Here is a 19059-nt window from a genome sequence, read left to right as displayed (position 1 = left end):
TTCAGCTTAGAAAAGAGAAGAGTAAGTGCGGATAGGATAGAGGTCTATAAAATCATGACAGGTATGGAAAAGTTATTTTCTTGTTCCCATAACATAAGAAATCGGGTCTCTAAATGAAATTAATAGGTAGCAGGTTTAAAACAAACAAAAGGTATTTTTTCTTCACACAGTGCACTGTAAAACTCCATGCTAGAGGAGATTATGAAGACCAGGGCTTTAACAGGGTTCCAAAAAGAACCAGATAAATTCATGGAGGTTAGATCCATCAATAGCTATTAGCCAGGAAGAGTAGAAACAGTGTCCCTAGCCTCTGTTTGTCACAGGCTGGAAATGGATGACAGGAGAGGTATCACATGATGATTCCCTGTTCTGTTCACTCCTTCTGGGGGCATCTGGCATTGGCCACTGTCAGAAGACAGAATACTGGGTTAAATAGACCTTTGGTGTGACGCAGTATGGCCGTTTTTACGTTCTTATATTCTGAGTCATGATATTCCCCACCTCACAGCATTTTACAATAATCTAAGCATGGTAGATTGGACTTTGCAGCTCCGTGCAAAGAGGAAGGCAGGAGCTAGTTCTACTACTTCCCTCTACCTGTGGGGCTACATCTGGGGATCTGACAGAGCCTGGCTAATCTGAATCAGCACATTTCATGGTCAGAATAGCCCACTCTATGTGCTGTGAAAAGTCCTGTAGAAGTTAATAGTGATGGAAATGCTAGGGCTCTGTAGACATTTATCAGGCCAGGGGAAAACACTTATGTCTCAGTTTTACAGACTTGGTGATTTGAGGGGGGATTTGATAGCAGCCTTCAACTTTCCAAAGGGAGGTTCTAAAGAGGATGGAGAGAGGCTGTTCACAGTAGTGATGGATGGCAGAACAAAGAACAATGGTCTCAAGTTGCAGTGGAGGAGGTTTAGGTTGGATATTAGGAAAAACTATTTCACTAGGAGGGTGGTGAAGCACTGGAATGGGTCACCTAGGGAGGTGGCGGAATCTCCATCCCTAGAGGTTTTTAAGTCTTGGCTTGACAAAGTCCTGGCTGGGTTGATTTAACTGGGGTTGCTCCTGCTTTGGGCTGGGGGCTGGACTTGATGACTTCCTGAGGTCTCGTCCAGCCCTATGATTCTATGAGGTGGCAAAAATTGCTTCATACCAACATCTTAATGATGAAGTTAATGGCATAACTGAAAAAATCCCACATTTGTCTGTCGGGTGAAAGGGAAGAACAGATGTACAAGTAACCAATATGTGGGTTCCTGAAGATGGGCCAGTATTGGCGTTGGGATTTTTTTTCATAATATGTTCATTTTTTCTTGCCTGTTTATAATTTATGTGCTTCTGTAGGTAGATTTATATTTAAGAGGGGAAAGCCTGGCCTACAGTAGAAGGGTTGATTTAACCACATCATTCAAAGTTTTGAAAACTTTCATACCCTGTGCAATGCAATTGAGTTGACCTAAGTTTTGTTGTAGACTCTGCTGTGATGATGGAATGATTCTTCTCTTGACTTACCTACCACCACTTGGACTATGTCTAGACTACAGGTTTCTTGCGCAAGAAGCTCTTTGCAGAAGAGATCTTTCTCAAAAACTTCTTGCGCAAGACAGTGTCCACACTGCAAAAGCACATAGAAAAAGTGATGCACTTTTGTGCAAGAGAGCATCCAGACTCATAGACTGCTCTCTTGCAAAAAAGGCTACCCGGAACCATTTCAGGCAGGGCTTTAAGTCACCAGTTGCTTCTGAGGGCTGGTGCTGGAGCCTTGCAGAGACATGTGCTTAAAAGAACCCCTCTGGATAGTCGTTTTTCTGCTGCTGCTGCCTGCTTGTCTTCAAGGGACAAGTGCCTGCTGTAGTTTCCTTGTACTTTTTTGGGATGCTACAGCTTTTTCCTTGTTGTGTGCTATGGAGCCAGACCTGCCCTGGGGCAGGCAATGGCCCCACACAGCCATGTTGCATTTCTTGCAGCATTTGCTGCCAGCTGTCTGCTTCTTCTTGGTGGACGTGTACTCCGAGCTCCTTCTTGGGACCCTTTCCAGGGGTTCAGCTGCTCCACTGTGGCTGCCCCACCCCATTGTACAGAGCCATTTTTGGAGGCTTGAGACCAGTTTGGACTGTTGGGATCAGCTGGTCCTGGAGCAGTGGGACGACCAGTAGTGACTGCACAACTTCCAAATGTTCAAGGCCACCTTCCTCAAGCTCTGTGCCTGTCTCACACCTGCCCTTCAAAGATGCAACACCCACCTGCAGCCCGCCATCCCCCTGCAGAAGCAGGTTGCAATCGCCCAGCTGGCCACCCCAGACAGACCGGTCCATGGGCAACCAGTTTGGAGTGGGGAAGTCCACCATTGGGGCCCTCCTTATGCAGGTAAAGAGCTCTCGAGCAGCAGTCCCTGCACAGGGCTGTGGAAGAGGAAGGAGAAAGGGAGGGGAGTGTATTGTATAAGGGGGACCCTCAGGAGAGGGGGGATGGGGACTGTAGGGATGGAGTGGGAGTGGAGGGAAAGCTCTGTCCCTGAGGGCTTGTGCTGTCCCACCCATCCAAGGAGGCCTGGGAGATATCCTGGCTGGCGAGGAGGTTTTAGGGACAGTGTCACAGTCCCTGGCTCCTGCACCTCCTGCTCCTCCTGGGGCTGGCCCTGGCCCTCTGGCTCGTCCTCAGGGGTGACCTCCGGGCAAACAACTAGTGGGGTCTCCAGTCTGGAGTCCACCATGATGAAGACATTTCCCCATCCCCCAATATGTGGTGGAGTGCTGCATAGTAGGGGCAGGTGTGGGGTCCTGCCCCTGAAGGCGTGTTGTGCTCAGTGGCCCTCATGTACCCTGACAGAGCTCCTTCACCTTGCTCTGGACTTGCTCCATGGTTTGAGCAGGATGATCTCGCTCCTCCAGAGATACGACCATCCATGAAAATATTTTGGCATTGCGCCACTTGGCCTGGGGATCTTGGGGGGACTCCTCCTCGCCCCACAATTCCAAGAGGGTTGCAATCTCCAGGCCAGACCATGTTGGGGTATGCCTTTTGGTCCGCCTGGAGGTACGGGTCCTGGGACCCCTTGGGTTGCTCCCTGGAAGGATCAGTGCAGTTTCAGGGGCTTCTTGCTCTGCCATGTGTGGCAATGGCAGTGGCAAGAGAGAGCCATGCAGTGAGGGACCTGTTCTCTGCCCAGCTTCCTGTCACAAGTCTTGTCCAGAGTGCCTGCAGCTTTAAGAAGGACCAACAGACAGGAACTATAAAGTTCTGATTAACTTGGATGGACTGGTCCCTAGGGCACCATTTTTCCCCTGGATGCCATTTCTTGTGCAAAAATCCCTCTTGCTCGTACACACACACTTTTTTGCAAAATAACTCTTTTGCAAAAAGGCTTCTGTTTTGTAGAATGAGGAATACCTACACCAGAAAACCTCCTCTGTTCTTTCATTTTACTTGCGTAAAAACGCACTTGAGGTAGGGACGCTCTGCGAGCTTTTGCACAAAAACGGCCATTTTTGTGCAAAAACTCTGTAGTGTAGACATAGCCTTGGAGAGATGCATTTTCAAGTGATGGAAGAATCCCTTTGGTGGCTTTACTAAGTGTGTGTACTGTAATTCTACAATTGTGCCATTGTAGTGTTTCTAGGGTAGGCAAACCAATGAATAGTAAAGGGCTCAAATAATACAATATTTAAATTGTTTCATTATTGACTCAGCAATTTCTGTCTTCCTGTGTAAGTCAATCGTATAATCAAGCCCTCCTAAGCTAATGCCCCAAAATAGTATTAAATACAAAGCAGCAGATGGTAAAGAACTTACTCCCAAACTTTGACTTCAGTGACACTATTCCATAAGACTAAATGCTCACCAGTGTGAATTAGTGCTAAAGTACCCAGCTCTAACCTTTTATCTGTTACACAATATTCTTGGAAGGACAAGTTATATTTTCATGTGGATTCAGTTATTTGGAGAAAGGAAAAAGTGAGCCAGATGTAGGGAGAGCAAATGAACTGGGTTAATGTTCATATAAAATATGCAAAATGTTCCAACTCTAGCTTAGCTAAAAGAGCAGCAAAAGTGATCCCAATGCCAACTGAATAGTCTACTTGAAAAATGGTTTAATACCCGTTAGGGGTAACAGCCAGTCTAACTGCTAACTTGTGTTTTGTGTGTGTGTGTGTGTGTGTGTGTGTGTGTGTTTGTATTTAGTCATTCTGGGTATGTCTACACTACCCCGCTAGTTTGAACTAGAGGGGTAATGTATGCATACCGAACGTGCAAATGAAGCCCGGGATTTGAATTTCCCGGGCTTCATTTGCATAAGCCGGCCGGCGCCATTTTTAAATGCCGGCTTGTTCGAACCCCGTGCCACATGTAGCTGCGCGGCACGGGGTTCGAACAAGCCGGCATTTAAAAATGGCGCCGGCCGGCTTATGCAAATGAAGCCCGGGAAATTCAAATCCCGGGCTTCATTTGCAAGTGCGGTATGCCTACATTACCCCGCTAGTTCGAACTAGGAGGGTAGTGTAGACAGACCCTTATTTAGTAGCAAAAACTTTTAAAGTAGCAAACTAGCTATTAGCTGTCTGAACTGTTGTTTTACTAAGAAAGCATGGCTCAAAAGGTAGTACTTAAAATCCTTAAAGCTCCCAGCAGTGGGGTGTCCATGGTAGGGAGCCTCAGCAGAGGAAAACGGCTATAAGCAATCATTCCACAGGGGCAGTAGGCTTTGCAGGCCCCTCCTCATGGAATGGGAAGGGGGAGTGCCTCTCATCAAATCTGTGCCACTCATGGAGAGTGCATGAATGCCTCTATTAGGGAAGGTAGCCTCCTGGACTACCCCTTTCACCCTAGGCCCTACCCTAAGATGCCCCTTCAACCTCCCATTATGGAGCCCTGAGCCTCCACTTCCTAACCCTATAGACAGAGGATCCCCAGCCAAACTTCCCTGATCTCCAGGCTGCCTTCCAGCCTTCAGGGCTGGTCCAACCACCAGGATGCTGGTCAACCCCAAGTGCCGGGCTGACCACAGGGCTGCTGCCTGTCTGGCCCCAAGCTGCCCCCGATACAAGCTGTGACAATGCAGTCAGAGTTCCCCCACCTCCTGCACTCCCGTGGTGGCACGAACAAACTCTGCCAGCCAGTAGAATAGAGGGAGTTTATTGCTTCTCCAGGATACAGCACAGCACAGATGTAATCCGGTTACAGGGCAGGCCTAGGATGCCTCAGCCCCCCTTGAGATGGGAGATACTGGGCCCCTAAATCCCAGCCCGTTGCTTAGGCTGCCTCCTCCATGATTTCAGACAGAAACTAAACCTCTCTTCCAGCCCTGCCTCCCAGCCAGGTGTTTGTCTCCGCCTTCCTTCCTTTGTCTCCCTCCCTGGGAGGCTGAGCCTGGATGTTTGGATTAATACACATTAGGGAGAGTCAGTGAGAATCTCCCATCACAGCGCAGGGGGACCCAGGTCACTGAGCAGACAGCCCCCAACTATGCCACACAAGCCATCCTGGGCTGCCCCTGACTGCCACCTGGCTAAAATGACCAGCTAGCTAATCTCAGCTGAGCTCCCGCTAGCTTTAAGGGATGGTGGAAGAGTCATGACTAAGGATGTTAAGTACTAGTCAACCAGTCAACTATTGGATAAGCAAATGCTTATCGAGAAGAGGGGGTTCTTCAAAGTGACAACACCACAGGGAGCCATACCCAGGGCTCCGTGTGGTACAGCTCCTTTGAAATGCCATAGCAGCATTTCAAAGGGGCAATGTCACACAGCTGATCCTGGGCTCTGTGCGGCGCTTCCCCTTTGATACGCTGCCTTAGCATTTCAAAGCAGCAGTGTTGCATGGAGCTTTGAAACACCACTGTGGAGATTCAAAGGGGCAGTGCCACACAGATCCCAGGATCAGCTGTGGGGCGCTGCCCCTTTGAAACACTGCTGCAGCATTTCAAAGCGGCAGAGCTGCGTGGAGCCTGGGGTCAGCTGGGGAGTCCCCACCTGATCCCAGGCTCTGTGTGGAGCTGCTGCTTTGAAATGCCAAGTGGAACCCAGGATCAGCTAGAGCTCCCCAGCTGACCCTGGCTGTGTGTGACATTTCAAAGTGGCCTGGGATCAGCTGGGGACTTCCCAGCTGACTCAGAGTCCCCCACTGACCATGGGCTCCATGTAGGTGCTGCCGCTTTGAAATGCACAAGAGCCCCCACTGTTGAATTTCTCTTCAACAGCAATTTTGTAGGTGAGTGTGCACATCTGAGAAAAGATCATCATAATGAAGAATTCTGTACTATGGTGGCTTTTCAATCAGTGGCTTGGAGATGCCGTTCCTTTGGGAAATGGGGCTGTGGTCTCACTATGCAATCCATGGCTAAAATGGTACTCCTTTGTAAATACTAAGCACTGAAGGCAACAAGTTGCCATGCTTACTCGTGCTTAATAATCCAATGCTGTAATAATAACAGCTAGCTCTCACATGGCACTTTTCATCAGGAGGTCTCAAAGCAATTTACAAAGATGTTCAATATAATTATCCCCATTTTAGTGATGGGAAAACAAAAGGTTCAGGGAGGCGAAGTGATTTTTCCAAGCTCACCCAGCAGGCTAGAGGCAGAGCTGAGCACAGAATCCAAGACTTGCCAGTTCCAGTATGGTATCCTAAGCTTCAATGTCTCCCTCTGCTGATTTCAAAATATTTTTTATTATTAGAAAACAGAGCAGAATCTGTCTCTTTGGTGCTAACTGAAAATCACCCAAAGGGTCTGAGTCTCTTGTTCTCACTGCATAGTGCCTTGCTCTGCAAGTAGCCCTGCTGATTTAAGTCAGCTAGTTTGTGGAATAAGCAAGACAGAATTTGGCTCCTAATGCTCAGAGACCCTGAAGCAAGAAGGCCCAAGCATGTGCTTAACTTGAGTCAAGCACTCACTTAAGGTATATATCTACACTAGCCCCCTAGTTCGAACTAGGGAGGCTAATGTAGGCATTCAAAGTTGCAAATGAAGCCTGGGATTTAAATATCCCAGGCTTTATTTGCATCTTCCTGTCCAGGCGCCATTTTTAAATCCTCTTAGTCCAAACTAACTGGCCGTGGCTACACGTGGCATCAAATGTTAACTTGAACTAAGTCCTTAGTTCGAGTTAACTGTTACACCTCATTCCACAAGGTGTAACTTTTCTGGATGGAGTCACAAATGAGCAACTCACAAGACTGCAGCTGTCTTAGCTGTATCCCTATCTGTGCCTGAGCACCAGCACTCTATCATTTAAAGTAAAACTCCTTACTCCGTTTTTCCTACCCAAGCCATGCAGTGTTTCTGAAAGAATTAAACCCATAAGAAATCAAATGTTAAAAACTAAAGCTAGGAAAGGGGACGGAAAAGTCTGATTAGACCTTTCCATCACTGCTTGCTGTACTGTGTATCTCTTCCATTCCCAATCCTTTTGCTGTACCCTGACCTGAGCTGCAGAATTTCCATGCGTGAATTCCTCTAAATTGTGAAAATCCAAAGTAACTCACTTTAAAGCAATACCACAAGGTCACAATTGGTTTAGTGTAGCAGAGAGCAAAATTGGGCCTCTTGTTCTTCCAACTTTGAACATCCATCTGATTTAACTGATTAGCAGCATATGGAATTGCATAACTGCCACGACAGATTTCCCACAGGATTTTGGCAGTGGATCTTTGCCACAATAACTTATGAGGTTAGTGTTGCTGTTAACGATACTGTGATGGCAGAAAAATTAACTCAAGTCTCCAGAAAATGCATTAAACCTAAGAATGAGTGGATCTGTTCAGTAAATGTTTTGAGTTCTCAAGCAGCTTGGTCAATGGATTGAATTAATTTAATGTATTTTTGTGAATATGTTTGCATTTCCAAGACTTGTCCAAGAGTGGATGCACAAGTCCCAGAATGCCAGGCCTTTGTCCTGGGTTTTTTGGAGTGCACTAGAGAAGCAACAAAAATCTAATAAGATTTGGAGGCGATCTGGATGAAACAAAACTAAATTCAGATTAAAAAGTTAGGGAAATAAAGGAAATACATTTCCTGTTGTATTTCAAGGCCAGTTATGTAGTCTTGCAGCATTACCAGGTGTCAAAAATAGTCTTTGATGGAACAATTCAGTGGCAGTATTTTTGTTTCATATTATAATTGGAGTGCATTTGCTTCCATATTTTGCTTGCTAGAACATTAATAAAGTAAGAAGTTCATAGCTAATCTGTTTATTTAGGCTACATGTGAACATTAATTTCCTAAAATAACTTATCTGCCTTAAAATGATTTCTTAACCTTGCACAAAACTTATTTCCTGATTTAACCCAGTCTTTTAAAGAGAGCTTTCCCTCTCTGGGTATTATAAGCAAATCCAAACTGCGGCATGTTTAGGCTTTGGGAATACAAGATATTTCAGCTGAAGCAGAAAACATTGCACTAAAGTATAAAACTGTGGAACTGAAATTTAAGAAGTCTTTGATAACTTTATGATTAGTCTTTGCTTTTTTATAGTAAGATCACAGTGTTCTCTTGCTATCACTCTGCCATACTGCATAGGGGATTTGACAGTGACTTTACAGGAGAAATTCCAAGAATTTACAAACAACTAGTGTTTCAGAATTCCCCAAATATCATTGAAGTCCAGGCTTGAAATAGTTTCTCATATAGATAAAATTTGAATCTGAAATTCAGCTACAAATGCTAAACATTCTGGCTGTGTCTACACTGCACCCCTTTTCTGGAAAAGGGATGCAAATGAGACAAGTCGGAATTGCAAATGAAGCGGGGATTTAAATATCCCCCACTTCATTTGTATAAACATGGCTGCCGCTTTTTTCTGGCTCGGGGCTTTGCCGGAAAAAATCCCCCGCTTCATTTGCAATTCCGACTTGTCTCATCTGCATTCCTTTTCCGGAAAAGGGGTGCAGTGTAGACACAGCCTTTGTGTTTCAGAAAATTGGTTTCATTTGCTTTTGTCTACTAGACTTTCTCACACAACTAGCTCTGATAACAGGTTCTTAGGATCTATATTCAGTTTGGTTCAGTTCTGTAAGGTATGGAACATTTCCATTGAATAAGAGTTGCGAGTTCTTAACCATTCTCAAGGAACAGAAAACCATTACTGTGGGAACAGACCTGTTTCACTGAGTCCATTACAAAGTAAACCATCGATTGATTATTAGGGGAATTTTGCTTGAGTAAAATTGGAATAAAGACCTTAGCAACTGGCTTATTGTCTTCAGTTGGACTCTCACATGAATCAGGCCAGTATAGTTTGACTCTTTCTTTGTGTGCAAATATATGAAATAAAGATAGGGAGACCAAAAATGGTGAGATCCTTAATATGTGCTTAAAATGTAATCCACAATTAAAAGTAAGGATATGTGGAGGAGACTGAGGGGGATAGGATAGAGGTCTATAAAATCATGACTGGTATAGAAAAAGTGAATAAGGAAAAGTTATTAACTTATTCCCACAATATAAGAACTAGGGGTCAGCAAATAAAATAAATAGGCAGCAGATTTAAAACAAACAAAAGGAAGTTTTTCTTCACTCAGCGCACTTCTTGTCAGAGGATGTGGTGAAGGCTAGGCCTTTAACTGGGTTCAAAAAAGAGCTAAATAGATTCATGGAGGTTAGGTCCATCAATGGCTATTAGCCAGGATGGGTAGGAATGGTGTTCCTAACCTCTGTCTGGAAATGAATGATGGGAGGGATCACATATTGTGTTCCCTCCTTCTGGAGCATCTGTTATTGGCCACTGTCGGCAGACAGGATACTGGGCTAGATAGACCATTGGTCTGACTCGGTATGGCCATTCTAATGTTCTTATGAATGCCTAAATTCCTATTGAATAATGGACCATTATCCAACTAGCTGGACAATGGTATTTGTTTGTGAATGAAAATGGTGTCAGCTTTCTCAAGAAATTATTTATCTGGTTCTAGTTCCAGTACAGAAATTGGATTCTTGATTTCCAACTACCTGTGGTCTTATAGTAATGATGGGCCATATCTTCAGCTGGTATGAACTGTCATAGCTATGACTAGACATATGAACTGAGAGTCTATTCCCATGTGCCTAAAGTCCATAAGAAATAAGATTTGGAGGTAATGAAGGAAAAGATCTTGAGAAGACTCAGTGCTTATTACAGTTTAAAAATCTTATATATTTTCTCATTCTGAAAATCATTATTAAAGCACATATGCACTAAAGCACTACTTCTGCTCATTTGGGAGTGAAAAATAATTAGAAAGGAAGCACTACAATTGGTATTCTCCTGCTGTTCAGAATTATTCTTATTCATGGTGCTTACTTTGTGGTAAACACACACTGTAATTGGCGTTGCCACTTTTCTAATGGTAGTGACTGGACCCACAGGGCTCTGCCCTGCCTTGCCTCTTCTCCCAAGGCCTCATTTCTGTACCACCTCTTTTCCAAAGCCCTCTCCTATGCTGTCTCTTCCAACAAGACTCCACCCCCTTCTTCATCTCTTGCCCCAAGGCTCTGTTCCTGCATACCACAAGCCTCATGAGAAAGCCTGGCTCCATTGGCTACTGCACTGCCTCCTTCCTTCTTCTTAGGGTGGCCTCAGATTTTAAAAAAAGGACATCAGGGCTTGTCAAATGGCATCTGGGCACAGAAGCTAAAACTTGGACTATCTGGGTGAAAACTGCTCAGGTGGCAATGCTAGCTGGAGTTGAGTTGAGCAGGGTGCGCAAATTCTGGCTCACGGGCCAGAGCCTGTTCACCCTGGTGGAGCACCACTGCTATATTTCCCTGTACCTCTACATGTACTAGCAATTGCAACTCTTCTTGGCTGCGGATTGCCATTCTCAGCCAAGAGGAGATGTAGGTAGCAGTGTCCCAGTCTGCCCCACTTCCTGCAGCTACCATGGGCCAGGAATGGTGATCCCGAAGCTGCAATCACCGGTATATGTGGAGGCACAGTTAAATATACTGTATCAGCAGCAGCTTTCCTGGGGACTAACCCTAATGACCTGCTACCATTATATTGCCCACCCTGGTATAGAACTTTAGACTAGAAGAACTTTAGATTACTTTCCCTGTCTCCCACTTCTCTCATGAAAAAAATCTAAGGTATTTGACAGCAAGAGAGTCCCTCCAATAGTAAAATTCCCTCCTCCTTTTCTTCACCTATGACTCCAGCAAGGATGGCAAACAATCCTTTGTTCTGTCTTTTAATGTCAGCCTTTTCAAGGTTTCCTTTATTTCTAGTGGGAATTCTTTTCATTACATGGATGCTTTTCTGTTGGGCTTGACATTAGATGCAGCATGCCTTTTGTAAAACAGAATTCAGGCTTAAAGTTTTTCCTTAATTCTATTTCAAAATGGTCTCATGCCAAAGTTACAAGAATATTTTGGTAAGTGGGAAGAATTCAGGACTGAGAGGTCTAAAGGAAGGTGCTTTCTAAACCACATATGCACACACACTATCGTTTTCATGGCAAGTTTGTCAGCTGCTTGAAGGTGCTTAAGACCTTCACATATAGAATAGCAGTTTTTTGCTTTGCAGTCATAATCAAACCCATACTGCTGATGAGGCAATGCAACATTTCTAGCTAACTAATAATTAATTCTTGTTCAGCACAGCTAACCCAAATCTCATTTTGCAGATAGTGAACATTTATTATAAAAAGAAAAAACTCAATAAGGTGCCTTTTTAAAAAAAAGTGAACCAGACTATAGGCCCCACTCCCCACACATCTAAATCACGTATACTGCTTTGCTCAAAACAGCCAGCAATCCAAAAGGGTTCGGTTTCTTAGAATTTCCCCTCCACAGGGTGATTGGGTAGCACAGAATCTCTAAAATGGCATAGGGAAAAGTATAGGCTTCTGGAACTTTCTTAGGGTATGTCTACACTAGGAAATTATTTCAAAATAACTACATTTGAAATAATAACACCCAAAATAACAAAATCAAAATAGCATGTCCTCACTACAGAGAAGCTTTGAAATTAGTCTGAGGCAGGCTCCATTATTGTGGAAGTGCTAACTCGACTTAGAGCCTCAGGAAATACTGGGGAGTAATTACTTTGAATTACTCTGGGGAGTAGTTATTTCAAAATAGCAGCAATGGAGCAGCCACACTACTGCTATTTTGACATAAGTATTTTAAAATAAGTGTTATTCCCTAAGGAAAGCAGGAGTTATTATTTCAAAACAACCAGCTCCTTATTTCAAAATAACAGGCTTGTTAATGTGGATGTTCTACTTGTTATTTCAAAATAAGGGGGGTTATTTTGAAATATCTTTCTACTGTAGACCAGGGCTTAGGGATCATTTTCAGCCAGGTCTATGTAAGAAGAACTCTAAAACTAGAGCTCTGTGCTTGGTAAGTTAATATAAATGTTAAAGTTACTCTTTTCTGCTATATCTGTAGACTGCCACCTTACTATATTTTGCAGCTCTGACATGACATGCTCATTTCCCTGACCCAAGTCCTGTGTTGTTTTTTCTTGTTATTCTTATTTAGGTTAATATTGTCATTCTCGTTGCTGTGACCAGAGTCATCTCAAGAATCAGTGCAGACAATTATAAGGTGCATGGAGATGCCAATGCATTCAAGTAAGTCTTTCTCATTCACATTACTTTGCAATAGGAGAATCGCCTACAACTATATTATGTCATGGATGGATAGGTCATATGCTCATTTCCATACATCGGTAGGAGAACTCAGTAGAAAAAAAAATTAAACACAGTTATAGTGAGCAAGTCAACCTTTCTCTCCCCTCCCTTCTTAATGTTGTCACTGAGCAACTGTGCTTTGGAAAAGAAAGTGGGTCTGGAGTTAACCCCTTGTTTGGCAAGAACTAGGTAGTTCCCCTATTGTTCCATCTTAATCCCTTTCATGTAACAACTCATGATTTTGACTTCTGTTAATTCTTTAGTTCCTTTCCCCTTTGAGAATAACTGCATTGAAAAGTATATTGTACAGAATACAATGATCATTTCAATTATTTCACACTGGAATATTTCAATACCATCAGGCATTCATAGAATAATTCTAGATTTTAACCATAGCTAAGCAAAATATTTTTATGCATGTGTTTAGCTTTAAATCCATCTCTATTCTGAAAAGCACTTACCATGCTTAACTTTTTTATGCTTAAATCCTATAGTTTTTATATATCAAAGCAGTTTATACACTACAGTAGTGTTTTTTGGATGGCCTAGCCAAAATACTGTCTTAATCACGTGCTATATTAAAGTACAGTCCCATCAACAGAAGTTTGGAAGTAACATTTTAAACTGGGTGTGTTTCTGATAATAATAATAATTCCCCAATTATCACCTCTAATACCATTAACTCACAAACATCCCACTCTCCCTACCTCTAATATCATCAATTCACAGACACTTACCTTCCTTCCTCCCCCCTCCCCTGCATCCCCCTCCTGTTCTGCAATGTGATTTGTCCTTTTCATATTTGTTCATTTTTTTAAATTGTATCCTTTGGTATATATGGTTGTGACTACTTTCTTCCACTATTTGATCTGAGGAAGTGGGTCTGGCCCACGAAAGCTCATCATCTAATAAACCATCTTGTTAGTCTTTAAAGTGCTACATTGTCCTGCATTTTGCTTCAACTACCCCAGACTAACACGGCTACATTTCTATCACTAAATACTTTGGTGACTGATAAATATTTATTGAGTTAGGGCAATAGAGGGATTATGAATCAATACATGCCATAGAAAAATGTATAACTAATTATCTAAGGTTGGTATCTTTTTGACACTTGTAAGCAGTGCAGATAGGAGTACAGTGACTTAAGTGCAAATGAGCAAAGCTTAAGGTCTTTAGTTAAAATAGTACTAGGGACAGAGTTAGAATGCCTGACACACAGACCAAGCATGTGATTTTTTTTCTTTCTCCTGCTCTGGGGCATTTTGGGGTGTGGCTATCTAAAAATCTGTGGCTCCAACCTCAATCTGACTTTTAAGTAATTTTAGAGTGGTAGCCATGTTAATCTGTAACTTTAAAAACGAGTTATCCTGTGGCACTTTAGGACTAACAAAAATATATATAGTGTGTAGTGTTTCTGCAATAATCCTTATAGTTAATAATAAGGTATAGATCAGGGTGGCCGACCTGTGGCTCTGGAGCCACCTGTGGTTCTTGTGAAGTTGATATGTGGCTCCTTGCTCAGGCACTGACTCCAGGGCTGCAGCTACAGGTACCAACTTTCCAATGCTCAGCTTCTGGCTCCTCCTCCTCCTCCTCCATGCATATTGCACCCTCACGCCTACCTTCCCCCACAGAGCCTCCTGAAGGCCATAAAACAGCTGATTGCAGTGGGCAGGCAGCGCAGGGAAGGAAGATTGGTGGGCTGCTGGTGTGCAAAAGATACTGGAGATGGGAGAGAAGGCACCTGAAGGGGACTGCTGACAAATTACTATAGCTCTTTGGCAATGTACACTGGTAAGCTGTGGCTCCTTCTCAGGCTCAGGTTGGCCACACCTGATATAGATAATTATTTTGTATTCTAGGCATTTGGCAGTACAAACACATGGTTGTTCCTCAGAAAAGCTTGTTTATCTCTTGTTTTTCAGTGGCGTTTTGAAGCTTCAGTCATTAACCAGGACCCCATTGTGCTAGGCACCGTAAAAACACCAAACAAAAAATACCCTAATTTCAGACCTGACCTAATGAGAAGGATTAAAAACAACAACAGCAGGGAGGGATGGCTGAAGGGAACAGAGCAACAGGATCACAAAGTTATTCAGTGATGGCCCGTGTATATATCATTGTAGCATAGCTCTTCAGTTAAGTATAAGTGTAATAGATATTACAGAGGTGAAATGGGTGATATTTGTTAGTGAGAGTGACAAATTGGACCAAAACCTCACCCAACTTGTTTTTCTAATATCCTGTCACCAACATGGCTCTCACCATACTGCAGACACTAATGTAAAAGAAGTATGTCATTGTTGGCTAATTTCCTGTGAATATTATTGCAGAAGTGAATCTTCAAAAGAGATTTGAATGAGGCGAGGATAAGTGGCTGTCAGGATCCAGTCCTGGAGACCCTAATTCAGCAAAACACTTAATAATGTGCTTAACTTTCAGTTAAGACACAAGTTTGTGTGTGTTACTGCTTTTGCTGAATCAGGGCTTCTGTTCTTAGAAGGTGTCATGAAAAGGGCACTGATGTAGTTGTTGGATAAATGAGGCGTTGAACCTGATGCTGTTAACAGAATCCAATTTCTTTCATGTGCAGTTAGTATTCCTTGAATGTTTAGGAGAGTTTATATTTGAACATTATATTTGCATGTTTAGGAGAGTTAAAGGAGAGGACTCCTTTCATATTGTAGTTTTTCCAATAAGAAGTCTCAGCTTGACAAAGGCCTAGCTGGGATGATTTAGTTTGGGTTGGTCCTGCTTTGGGCAGGGGGCTGGATTTGATGACCCTCTGAGGTCTCTTTCAGCCCTTTGATTCTATGATTCTAAGAAAACTGATCCTATCAAACCAAACAGGATTGTCTTGTGTACTGACAGCTGCTGAGAGACCTTTCTCTTTGTAAGATATCAGAAAATCCTGAATCTTGATTAGCTCATGTATTATGTGAGCATGTTGGAGTGAATGAACATAGCAAGCTGAGACAATGACACCAAGCAAAGGGAAATCAAAATAAGGCAATATGCTCTGTAGTTTCCATCAAGTGACTGTCACCAAGGACTAAAAGGTACTGTTTGAGTTGACAAGTTCAATCAATGTGGGAGAAATCACTGAAGGCTGAAAAATGCTTCATGTACTGGCATCCTTAAATAAAGGACCTGTCAGGCATCCATCTGGATAGCACAGTTCATTTGACATTAGCTGTAGTGGAAAGCATACGATGTTTGAAAGAATTCATCCAGTTGTATTTTTAGGAAACATGGTTTGTTTACAATGGCACAATATGGTTCTTTGCAAATCAAGGAAGCATTTTGAAAACAAGTTGCAATTTTTGCTGCATTAATCTATTGTCTAAGAGGAGAAGGGGTTTTTGTGGCCACATTAAGTACACAGGATAACTGAAACCATAAGACAAAGGCTAGAGGATAGGACCTGCAGCACAGGGGAAGTTGCAACATCAGGGAAGTTCTGGTCAGTGTGGTGAATTGCCTTAGCTAAGAGGCAGAAGAAGCAAAGCAGTATTCATCCTTGGGCTTCCCTGTCTTTAATTTCTTCCCATTTGTCTTTTCAAGATGAATACTGAGCTTTGCTTTGGATTCGGATGATGGTATTTAAATAGAATAGAAGGATTTGTAAGTTGGCAGGTGATAATGAGCTGGAGGGTACAGCACAATGATTGGAAAATGAATAAGAGATGGTAGAAGGAATATGGCAAAGCTGCCTATTGCTTGTTTGCTTTTTCTTAGTAAGGAGATGGGGCCAATATTTACAAGTGTGGATGTGTAAAATATAAATAGAGGCACCATTGTTCCCTGTAACCTATGTGCTTGTGTAGCCACTCATGGACGATTTAAATGCCACCAAGCTGATTAGCAGAGCGCCCACAACTAGATTTTTGGTTCTACTGGTGGTGCACATTCACACATGCTTTGGTGCACATAACATTTTTATTCTGCACATGGATGGAAAATATTCAAAGGAACATTGATAAGCATCTAAATAAATGGTGTGATTTGCAGAAGTTGTTCACATTCCAAACTCCCATTGACATCAATATGAACATAGGTCCTTACATTTTGACATCCGAATCTAAACATTCTAGCCAGCACGCTAAACGCTATCACTTAACTGATTAACCATTTTAAATTAGGGTCTGCCATCTGGCCTGCCATCCAGCCCCATCATGTTCACAGCCATGGGGATATGACGTACTGCTGCTGGTCCCACCCCAGCCATGGTCCTGCCATAGTCACGGGGTCCAAGCACTCATGCTTCCAGCTTCTCTGCAGCCGGGCCTGCTCTGGCTCAACATGGATGACTGCCTCTAGAGGTCTGGCAAGAACTGTTTATCTAGTAAGCATACCAATAAGCCTGGGGCTTTTACCATCCCTAATTTGGGCACAAGGCATGGTTGAAGGGAATCCAATAAAATATTTAAAAAATACGGATAGAATACTTTTTGTATTTTCCACATCGCTCAATAGAGTGAGTTTCAGGAAAATACATCAGCATGTGCTTAACTTTAACTTTGAACTCCACATTGAGTTCAAAGGATAGATGAGTTCAATGGAATAACTCATGTTCTTAAGTACCTTTCTAAATCAGAGTCCTACAGAACCATTAAAATAAAAACCTCTTGTCATAAGAACATAAGAACGGCCGTACTGGGTCAGACCAAAGGTCCTTCTAGCCCAGTATCCTGTCTACCGACGGTGGCCAGCACCAGGTGCCCAAGAGAGGGTGGACCGAAGACAATGATCAAGCAATTTGTCTCCTGCCATCTCTCTCCAGCCTCTGAAAACAGAGGCCAAGGACACCATTTTATCCCCTGGCTAATAGCTTTTTATGGACCTAACCTCCATGAAATTATCTAGCTTCTCTTTAAACTCTATTATAGTCCTAGCCTTCACAGCCTCCTCTGGCAAGGAGTTCCACAGGTTGACTACATGCTGTGTGAAGAAGAACTTTCTTTTATTCGTTTTAAACCTGCTACCCATTAATTTCATTTGGTGTCCTCTAGTTCTTCTATTATGGGAACTAATAAATAACTTTTCTTTATCAGCCCTCTCCACACCACTCATGATTTTATAGACCTCTATCATATCCCCCCTCAGTCTCCTCTTTTCTAAACTGAAAAGTCCCAGTTTAACCTCTCCTCATATGGGACCCATTCCAAACCCCTAATCATTTTAGTTGCCCTTTTCTGAACCCTTTCCAAGGCCAAAATATCTTTTTTGAGGTGAGGAGACCACATCTGTACACAGTATTCAAGATGTGGGCGTACCATAGTTTTATACAGGGGCAGTAAGATATTCTGTGTCTTATTTTCTATCCCTTTCCTAATAATTCCTAATAATTGTCTTTACTTATTCTTGCAGTATGCAACTTTTCAAATGCACAGTTCACATGGTCTCTACCTTATCATCTCCTTTTTGGTTTTTACGTGTTATCTACTTCAGATTTTCAGTTAGCTCTTCACTTCAAACATTATAAAAACAGTTTTCTGTTAGAAAATGTTGATGGAACCAAATTGAAATGTTTAATGTGAATTATCAGTTCTGTTGACATTTTGGTGGAAAATTATCAAAATGTTTGATTTTAATGAGTGTGAAAGATTTAATTTCAACTGTATCACTTTTATATTCTATTTTATCTGAAACTACTGTTGAAACAAAGTATTTTGACCTTACTGAAAAAAATTCAGAGATTTAGATTTTTCAGTCAATTCAGGTTAAAACCAAATTTCTCAGGGAATAAAAATACTGAATTTTGATGAGTCCTATATGGAGTAGCTGATCTTATATGCAGACTTAAAGGTTCAAAGTTTCATCTGAGGGAACTTTTTGGTAAAATATTAGATTTAGAAAAGATTCTCCCTGACAGAAACCTTTTTTGGTGATTTACTATAGACAGCCCAGTGTTTCCATAGCCCGATGGGCATGAGAAATGATTTTACAAAGCACTTAAGCACATGCTGAAATGTTGTGCTGAATTGGGGCCTTAGTTGAGTGGATATATTTCAGTTTAGATCTCAGTTGCTTAACTAAGAAACTTATAAATACATTGAATCTGTTGCAGAGCTAATCACAGTCAATGAACAAAACTCCCATTGATATCAGTGGTTCTGGGGATCCATTTTTTACCACCTAATTGATGGGGATTGGGTGAGGGAGAAGAAATATGTCTTGACTATACTGTCATAAAGAAAGGAGGATTTTCATTTTCATCATGTATGCTTGGTGGTTCCTTAACATATTTGGATTAAAAGACTATGCAGTTTTTCCAAAACTTAATCACATTATTTTCAGGAGGCATAGTAAACACATAAATGTACATATGAAATGCAAAATTCCTTTCCCCACTTGGTTTTCACAAAAGTATTGTAGGCTCGAAACAAAGCAATGGGGCTTAGCTATACCACTGTGTCTTTCAGCATGCTCAGCTTTGAA

The 19059-nt window shown here is 42.4% G+C and overlaps 1 protein-coding gene across 4 annotated transcripts in view; it reads left to right on the top strand.

Annotated features, from left to right (window-relative positions):
- The window catches only part of ADGRD1 (adhesion G protein-coupled receptor D1), a 332179-nt gene that overhangs the window by 270278 nt on the left and 42842 nt on the right, over positions 1 to 19059 (top strand). For all 4 annotated transcript variants that reach the window (XM_006120531.5, XM_075898421.2, XM_075898422.2 and 1 more), the window contains one exon: positions 12464 to 12555. In XM_006120531.5, the coding sequence (XP_006120593.3) occupies positions 12464 to 12555 (92 nt within the window). The remainder of the gene's footprint in view (positions 1 to 12463; positions 12556 to 19059) is intronic.

The sequence above is a fragment of the Pelodiscus sinensis genome, chromosome Z (genome assembly GCF_052426305.1).
Source record: "Pelodiscus sinensis isolate ZL-2025 chromosome Z, ASM5242630v1, whole genome shotgun sequence".
NCBI classification, from domain to species: domain Eukaryota; kingdom Metazoa; phylum Chordata; order Testudines; family Trionychidae; genus Pelodiscus; species Pelodiscus sinensis.
This window is presented reverse-complemented; position numbering and strand designations above follow the sequence as displayed.